Source organism: Protobothrops mucrosquamatus, unplaced genomic scaffold (genome assembly GCF_001527695.2).
Source record: "Protobothrops mucrosquamatus isolate PMUCROS unplaced genomic scaffold, P.Mucros_1.0 scaffold_125, whole genome shotgun sequence".
Taxonomy (NCBI): domain Eukaryota; kingdom Metazoa; phylum Chordata; class Lepidosauria; order Squamata; family Viperidae; genus Protobothrops; species Protobothrops mucrosquamatus.
The window spans coordinates 1,000,582-1,010,246 of NW_015386201.1; the positions used below are offsets into that span (position 1 = coordinate 1,000,582).

The window sequence follows — 9,665 nt, forward strand, 5'->3', positions numbered from 1 at the left end:
CACTTAGCTGACCAACTGCTCTACACATTGAGTGTGTAGTTCTACATCTACATGGAGGGAAGCATGCAATGGGGTACCTCAAAGTTCTGTCCTGGCCCCAGTGCTCTTCAAAATCTTAATAAATGACCTATATGAGGGGATTGAAGGGGTGCTCATCAAATTTGTAGATGGCACCAAGCTGGAGGGAATTGCCAACACTTTGAAAAATAAACTCAAGATTCAGAAGGATTTTGACAGAAGAACATTGGGTGCAGTTCAGTGGTAAGAAAAGTAAGGTATTTAGGCAGGAAAAAACAAATGCACAAGTATAGGATAGCTCAACAGTAATGCCTGTGAGAGGGATGTTATCATTTAAGTATGAGCAATATGCTGCAACTGCCAAAAAAAGCCAACACAGCCTTAAGCTGCATCAACAGAGGGATAGCGTTAAGATCACAGGAAGTGATAGCATTAGTCTATACTGAATTAGTGAGGCCACTTTGAAATACTGTGTCCAGTTCCAGTCACCACAATACCAAAACTATTATGAGGCTCTAGAAAGAGTGCAGAGAAGAGCAACAAAGATGATAAAGGCTCTGAAGGCAAAATTGTGAGATGAATGGCTAAGATAAGTAGGTACATTTAGCCTAACAAAAAAATGTCTTAGGGGAGACGTAATAGCAGTCTTCAGTACTTCAGGGACTGCCACAGAGAAGAATGGGTTGATTTATTCTCCATAGCATCTGACGGCATGACAAGAAGCAATGGGTGGAAGCTCACAAGGGGGAGATCCAACCTGGAAATAAGGACAAATTTCCTGACAGCTAATCAATGGAACAGTTTGCCTCCCAGAGTTACAGGTTCTCTATTGCTGGAGGTTTTCAATAAAGGATTCGACAACCATTTGGTGTAAGGACTGTTGCCTTGGGCAGGGGGTTAGACTAGAAGACCTCCAGAGTTCCTTCAAGTCCTACAATTCTATGGTTCTATAAAATCGTAGGAAAATAATTTTATTTCTCTTTTTTGCATTTGTTCCTGGAGCGTCATGAATAATTCCTAAATAAAGTACCACTTAGTTTTATAACCACTGTTCTATTATTTAAACAAACAAAATTGAATTGTTCTGTTCTACTTTTTAACTGAAAAGCCTTCCTTCCTTCCTTCCTTCCTTCCTTCCTTCCTTCCTTTCCTTTCTCTGCAGTCAGCTCTGAAGCCATAGGAGCATTTGTTAACCTGCTTAGTTCCTGCCTGTCTGCCTGCCTCTCTAGCAGTTCTCCAATGTGGCATGCGGTCATGTGACTAGCTGTTTCCTCTATATGACATCATTGCCTTTGCAGATATACCAGCGAAGAAAAGATGCTGTCAGGATCTTTGGAGCAGAACTAAATGATGTTGCATTGCGGGTAAGAGAAGACCTTGGTCTGTTCTGTTATTTTTTAAGCTTTTCATGGGTATTGTTGTGAAATTAACCATTATCAAAGGAAAGCTTTAAAAATAAATCCTAATTATAATAGGCCTCTACAAATCAGAAGCTGGCAGGTGCAGAGGCTGTTTGATGTGTCTTCAAACATTCAGATGAGAAGTTCAAAAATAATGCTATCAAATGGGGTTTTAAAGCTGCCAAAGACAAACAATTGTCAGTGCCTATTATCTGACCTTTTTAGTATGCGTGAAGCTGTATTTTCATTCTATCCAAACGGCAGGAATGAAACATTTGTGTTCAGATACATGAATTGGCTCTTTGCAACATATCAGGGTATCAGAGAATATTTGTTTTAAAGGGAACATAACTCTAAATTTCTGGCGTAAATCATGTGGAAATTCAGTTTCATTTGTTCTTGGGGAGCTTGCTGGGAAAAAAACCTTCAGTTGAATGGCTTGCCTAAGGAACTGTTAAATTGCCTATTTTCTTATTTTTTCCTTGTAGTGGGTAAGTGTGTTCCATGGTTAGTTTATGTGAAAGAAAATACTTTAAGATTCTTAGGGATATTTTTACAATGTGTTGAAGAATGGGGTAATACATAACCTAGTATTTGATAGAATGAATTGAATAAAGAATAACTGCAAGAAAGTAATAAGAGATCTCAATTTCTGTACCGTTCAAAAGGCCATGGTGAAATCTATCTTTGCATAAAGAGAAAGTATTACTTGTGGTTCAGTTAAAATGGCGGGCAGTTCTCTAATAATTTTGTCTATTTTGTCAAAACAGAATGTTCAGCTGTACAACTCTGAGCACTGAAATTTTCTACTGCAAGCAAAAAATGATTATGCTTTATTTTCTCTCCAAAAACCTTCTGTGGTTTAAGATTTCAAGCAGAGTGAAATTCAAACTAATCATTTAAAAATCTTAAATCACAGATTTAAAAAACATTTTTCATTTTTTCCCAAAAATGTTCTATTGTCTAATATTGGATAGACCCATCTGTCCCTCCTGCCAAATTCCTTTTTATAACAAATATTGTATTATCCTATGTAAGCCTAGGATTGCTCTCAATCACAATATTACCTTGTGTAGTTACAATTTTCATTCACCTGCACACAAGGAAGGATTACTGTTTTGTATGCTGTAGACTGCATGGCAAAGAAGATAATTTGGGTTAGTTGACAAACAAAAATTGTGTTTATTTTTAAACACATGTCTGAAACATTTAATATGTTATTTAAGAAAAAAATTCTTTAAGGAATTCCACAATAACTCGGTCTGTAAAATTACACAATTATTTACACAATCATTAATTTGATGTAACCACTCAGGAGCAACAATGCTTTAATAAGTCCACAAAGACATTGAATAAACAGTAAAACAGCAGGAATAATAAAAGCAGCATTATCTTTATATTGAAAAAAAAACACTTTGATTTGTTTTACTTCATACCATTTAATAAGTTTTCTGAACTTTCCTGTGGATTGATTTTCTATTTAGTGTTATGTTATTGTAATTTAAAAAGAATGGAAAATTTCCATAACTGCAAGGAAGGTTCAACAATTAGCTTGATAGCTAGCGTGCTAGTTAAGGCTGGGGGGAAAAAACCCAACCTGTTCCCATGTAACAGTTTGAAAAGTCACTGCCAATATAAGATATACCATACTACCTAACTTGAGATAGACCAGTTTCCTATCTTTCTGAAAAAGCATTGTTTGTAAACTGACAAGTGTTGTTAAGCATAGCTGAATAAAATATAATACATTCCATATATGATATCCCTTGTTAGTCGAAATTATTTTGAGGGCTCTTCAGTGAACTATGTTAGACAGTTAGGCAGGCAGGTTACATGTGTGCTTAGACCCAAATTTAGGAATTGTAGTTGACTTTTAAAATCCTAAATAGTGATTCAAGTGAATGCATATTCTAATTTAATTTTCAGTTGGCAGATACTGAAAATAAGGCATTCTCATTGTGGCCCTATTCCATAGAATTAACATTTAATATGATGTTTGATGGTTTAATAGCTCCAACTATTTTAATTCAAGCAGGCTTTTCACTAGGATATGCTAAGAAAAACAAACTATTCTACTGCTACTGTGTGACTTATGGGACTGCAAAAGTACCAGTTGAAAAAGATAAAAAAAAACATTTTTTTCAGTCTCTGTACTGACATAGAAAGACATATACTTAATGCAAAGTGTAGAAGAAATCTCCAACAGTGTTGGAACAAGAATTAGTTATGGTTTGAACTGTGCTTTTTTTATTTAAGAAGATTTTGAAATAAACAGAAGACAGAGAAAATTGTTAATACCATTAATATTGGGCTGAGTTTTTACCCTTAGATTATCTAGCAAAAGTACAGAACCCTTTATGAGGCATCATCATATATGGTATATGGTTTAGTTTTCAAGCTGCCCTAAAATTATCTTTAGGATCTTATTATTAAAAGTTTTATAAAGGTTTTACAATATAATTACCCCCCTCTCCAAAACCCTCCCTCCCCCTCCCGACTCCCTCCCCCCCACTTCCCAGAGCTAATCACAGGATTAACAATAAGATAATCATATTCTAACTAACATTAATCAATTATTAGAATAACAAGTCTGTAAAATCCTTTAACTCTTTTTGTAACATAAAATATACTAAGATTAGACACAATAATAATAATATCATATTAATAATTAAAAATAAAGATGAATAAACTGTATAACTATATAACAACAATAATACTCTAAAATTCACTCAAAAACCAAATGGAACTTTTTGGTCCCATATTTCTTCTCAATAGGATCTTATTATGTAAAATTAACATATACTTAGACTTGCTTTAAAATGCTTAAAGTTGCAAAATGTGAAATACAATTTGTGCACACATGCTGATCAGAAAAGCCACTAAAATATACAACTTCCCAACAATTTTAGCATGAATTAAAAACAGCTTTGGCCTTTTCTTACAGTATGTGTCTTTCTCCTATTGGAAATTCTTAGAACAGGGCTTTTCAACCTTTTCACCCATTGTACCAATTTTAGGATATGGCAATATCCAAGTATCACCAGTCGCCTAGCAAGGTGTCAAAAACTTGAGGACCAAAAAAAAAAAAAAAAGGAAAAAAGTGATAAAATACAGGTAGTCCTTGATTTGCAAAGGTTCACTTAGTGACTGATCGAAGTTACAATGGCACTGAAAAAGTGCCCCCCAAGCCACAGCTGAGCAAGACATCTGCCTGCCCACCCAGTGGTGCTCTTCCTCCCTGTCCGAGGTTTTCATTGTTGTGAGCATTTCTGTTGAGGATTTACAGCGGGGGTGGGGGGGTGTTTGGTTTTTATTCCCCCCGTCTGCTGGGTGGTTGCAGCAGGTTTTGGTCACTTCACATGACCCTGGAACACTGTGACTGCCATAAATATGAATCAATTGCCAAGCATCTGAATGTAAATCACAAGACCCTGGAGATGCTGCAACATTCCAGCTGATCGATGCTTCTTCAGGGCTCAGCAGAAGCATCAGGATCAGCACCGAGCTCCAGCTGGAGCCTGGCGCTGATCCTGGTGCTTCCGCCGAGCCCTGACAGCCCTGCAGCTCCAGCCATCTCTCGCTCAGGCTTGTGCGGTGCTGCCACCGGTTCAGCTCATTCCCTTCCCCCACTACCACTTTTCTAGGATGGCCGCGTACCACCTGCCAGGTGCCAATGTACCACAGGTGGTACCCGTACCACTGGTTGAAAAGCCCTGATCTAGTCCAATCCCTGCTCAGGCAGGAAACCTATACCATTTCAGACAAATGGCTGTCCAGTCTCTTCTTAAAAACTTCCAGTGTTGGAGCATTCACAACTCCTGGAGGCAGGTTGTTCCACTGGTTAATTAATTGCGACCTTCAAAGCTGATGACTTCCGCAGATTTCTGAAGGCAAGCTGTTCCACTGATTGTCTTCACTGTCAGGAAATCTCTCCTTTGTTCTAGGTTGCTTCTCTCTTTGATTAGTTTCCATCCATTGCTTCTTGTCCTGCCTTCAGGTGCTTTACAGAATAGCTTGACTCCCTCTTCTTTGTGGCAACCCCTGAGATATTGGAACACTGCTATCATGTCACCCTTAGCCCTTCTCTTCATTAAACAATTCCAGCAACCGTTCCTTATATGTTTTAGCCTCCAGTCCCCTAATCATCTTTGTTGCTCTTCTCTGTACTCTTTCTAGAGTCTCAACATCTTTTTTATATCGTGGTGACCAAAACTGAATGCCGTATTCCAAGTGTGGCCTTACCAAGACATTGTAAAGTGGCATTAACACTTCACATGATCTTGATTCTATTCCTCTGTTAATGCAACCTAGCACCGTGTTGACTTTTTTGGCAGCAACAGCAACATACTGCTGGCTCATATTTAAGTGATTGTCCACTAAGACTCCGAGATCCCTCTCACAGTTACTACTATTGAGCAAGGTACCACCTATACTATACCTGTGCATTGGGTTTTTCTGGCCTAAATGCATGCTTTATAGTATTGCAAGGAAATTACTATGATGATGTAAGCATGATGTAAAAGAAATGCTAATATCTTAATACTGATCACACAACCTGCTCCTTTGCTTGTCATTTTATAGGTTCTAATATGGTTAATGCAGGAAATATGAATGGCTCTGGAAATCTGATGGATTTTTTGGATGAACCTTTCCCTGATGTTGGCACTTATGAAGACTTTCATACCATTGATTGGTTAAGGGAGAAATCTCGGGATACAGATAGACATAGAAAGGTAAGTAAAAGATAAACACTTGACATCTGTTTAAAGTGATCAGTTGTAAAGTAGTTGTGAAGCGAACAAATGCAATATATACATAAATGTTCAAAATAAAAGAAATAGGTACTGTACATCTTCTCATGGTAGACTATTCACCAAAGAGAGGAAACTGGATAGATAAATTTTTAAGTTATGAAATTCTGATAGAAAAATAGGTAGGGTGGTTTGCTGAAGGCAAGTAATGTTTGTTGAAAAGTAAAAAAAATCTTTGTATAAGACAATCCTTTTGCCTACTTTGTTATTGAAAGTGATAGTTGAGTATCAAGAAAGATAAGGCCAATTGAATACAGTGAGTATAGGTTACTTCAGCTTGTGTGGTAAACAAGTAAAGCTAATAATAATTTAATAATTTATAAAGCGGTATCCCAAGTGACTCTCAATGATTCTGGCTGATTTGCAACAATCATAGAAATTACAATAAAACATAAAAATAAAGAAAAAAGATGGCAAGCATGTTGAAATGAAAAGTCTCACTTTCCCATGCCAAGTGATGATCAAGTCATAATATAATTACATTATATGAGCCAGCAGTGTGCAGCAGCAAACAAGCAAATACAATTCTGGGTTGTATAAACAGAGGCATAGAATCAAGATCATGTGAAGTATTAGTACCTCTTTATAAAACCCTAGTAAGACCACACCTGGAAAATTGCAACCAATTTTGGACACCATACTACAAAAAAGATGTTGAGACTTGGAAAAAATTCAGAGAAGAGCAATTAAGATGCTGGAGACTAAAACATATGAAGAATGGCTGCAGGACTTGGGTTTGGCTAGTCTAAAGAAAAGAAGAAATAGGGGTGACATGATAGTAGTATTCCAGTATTTGAAGGGTTGCAACAAAGAAGAGGGGGTCAAATTATTCTCCAAAGTATAAGAGGGCAGGACAAGAAACAATGGTTGGAAAGTGATCAAAGAGAGAAACAACTTGGAATTAAGGAGAAACTTCCTAACAGTGAGGACAATTTATCAGTGGAACAGCTTGGCTTCGTGGCGCTCCACTTCCCGGGGAAGTCATCAGGTTTGAAGGTCACAAATTTTTAAGATTGCTACAGACTCCCCCACAGTTTTCTAAGGCAGAAGAAACCCCCCTGGAGAAAAGGGAAGTTTTGGAAATTAACCCTTTTGCTCCCCTGGGCAGCTGGATGCTCTCAGAAAGCTTCTGGAAGAAGAAGTGATCCAGTGAGTCTCTAGCTGGGGGCTGGGCAACCAAGACACAAGTTCACTGTGGAGGAGTCAGCCGATCTAATATGGACAAAAATAATCTGTCTCCGCTTCTTAGACAGTGGTCTTTGCATATTTACCTTTTCTGCCTAAAAGAGGCTTCCTCTGTCTGCAATCTGCCTTTTCCTTTTTGTGGATTCAAGGGGAGGTGCTTGAGTATCCGAGCCAAATTAAAGAGGCTGGTGAACATGGTGGACTTTACTTTGATGCCTTGGACTTAAAATAACTTCTGATAAGATAAGATAACCTTTATTGTCATTTTTTTACTGTGGGCATAATGGCACACATCAAAAATGAAATTTAGTTGCCCGCTCTCAAAGTGAAACACATACATGACACATATCTAAAACATACTATGTACAACATATGTATAGACCCACACCCCTACATATACATAGCAAATAAATTGTCATGTGTCTGATTAACGAAACACTTCAAAGAACTTTCAGGCATTTTTTTTAACCTAAAAGCCTTTATTAAGGTTACAGAGATGTCAGTACGGCATGGTGGAATGCTAAGATCTGATTTTCCCTTCCTTTGCACATAACATTCCAGGCACTTTTCCCTCCCCTATTTTGGGGTCATGATTCACATCTTCCAATTAACTTGGAGGGCAAAGATTCACTTCCGAGTCCTTTTTCCCAGGCTTTCCTTATATTCTCCTCCCCTTTCCCTGTTGCCTGATTTAACTCTAAAAGTACCAGACAGTTCTGCATATTGTCAAAGCAAGAATATACAGTATTTGCAGCGTTGACATCCGGCCCCCCTTATAAAAAGGACAGATCCTGTAAAGCAAACAAAAGCATATGTTAAGGGTTATCTTTCGGTTTGTTGGGGTGTTTCACATGAAACCTTTTGACCAATCTGTTAGCCTTTACTTCACTGGATTTCACCCAGGTGGCTTCAGACAATGGGTATCCCTTCTATTCTGACTCGGAATTAAAAACGCCTTCTTTTAAATCCAGTCAGATAGATAACACAAAGAAATGATTTCATAACAAGAAATATATTTTAATCAGATAGGTTACTTGCTTTTATGATGATTGCCTCCGATATTACATCTCTTGTTCATTTCTATCGGTAAAAAGATGAAGCTCTGTCTCTCCATACCATCTTTATAGCAGTACAGGCTCATCGGGTAACATCTGATGGGCCATGCTTCTTTCAGACAAAGACCTTCCAATCTGGCTTGTGTCCAGGAAGTCTCCCAATGCCCTTTTGAAACTCCTCCCACTGACCTATTACTAACATACTGATACGTGCTCTCCAGTTAGGGTTACATAGAGCTATACAAGGTTACATATGGTCCAGAATACTCCCCGTCTGGAAATTTATATTTCCACTACTTACTAACTGAATAGCAAAAATATAGCATTAAGGCATGCAATACACATTGTGACTAAATAGGTAAAAACTTGGTATCAAACATGCATAACTATTGGTAAATATAAAGCATGCACAATTATGCAAAAAATAAGCAAGTGTTACATCAAACAATGCATAAACACAATACATAATTTGAGGTTTGATCTTCTGGTTCAGTCTTCATCAGCAACGGTCTTCTGGTTCAGTCTTCATCAGCAATTGGTGATCAGCCTGGTACAAGTGTCTTTGAGTCACGACCTGACTCACATGGCTTCATGATCTGGACTTCAGCTTGGTAAAGTAATTCATCGACTGGGTGGGCCCGGTGCGCAAGTCTCATGGGCCAATAGTTCTGGTATACGTTCTTGTCTCTAAGTGAGACAAGGTCTTCTTCCTGTAAAGGAAACTGAAACCAAATCTGGAACAGAAAAACTGGAACCCAAAGCTTCTCAGGAACAAAGGGAACTGGGTTCACAGGATACTCAGGAACTGAAGAGCCTGGAAAAACAGGAATAGCTGGATCTGGAAACATAGGAACAGCTGGATCTGGAAACACAGGAACAGCTGGATCTGGAAAAACAGGAACAGCTGGATACTCAGGAACAGCTGGATCTGAAGAATCAGGAACCACAGCTGGAACTGAAGAATCAGGAACAACAGCTGGAACTGAAGGATCAGGAACAACAGCTGGAACTGAAGGATCAGGAACAACAGCTGGAACTGAAGACTCAGGATACTCAGGAACTGAGGTATCTGGAACCACCGATGGAGTATTGAAGATGGCTGCTACTGTTGTCATCAGGGTAGTGAGGACTTCATGCGTGGGTGTGGGTGTCTTTAACGACATAGAGTCCATGATTTCGCGGGGTGCACCAATCAT

At 38.3% G+C, this 9,665-nt stretch overlaps 2 protein-coding genes across 2 annotated transcripts in view; both read left to right on the plus strand.

Annotated features, from left to right (window-relative positions):
- Positions 1–1,207, plus strand: part of WWC3 (WWC family member 3) — a 157,212-nt gene extending 156,005 nt beyond the window's left edge. The window contains exon 31 of the mRNA XM_029284339.1: positions 1,181–1,207. The gene's annotated coding sequence lies outside the window, so the exon portion shown is untranslated. The remainder of the gene's footprint in view (positions 1–1,180) is intronic.
- Positions 1,208–5,853: 4,646 nt separating this feature from the next.
- Positions 5,854–9,665, plus strand: part of CLCN4 (chloride voltage-gated channel 4) — a 103,375-nt gene continuing 99,563 nt past the window's right edge. The window contains exon 1 of the mRNA XM_015817149.1: positions 5,854–6,151. Within this exon, the coding sequence (XP_015672635.1) occupies positions 6,008–6,151 (144 nt within the window). The 5' untranslated portion in view covers positions 5,854–6,007. The remainder of the gene's footprint in view (positions 6,152–9,665) is intronic.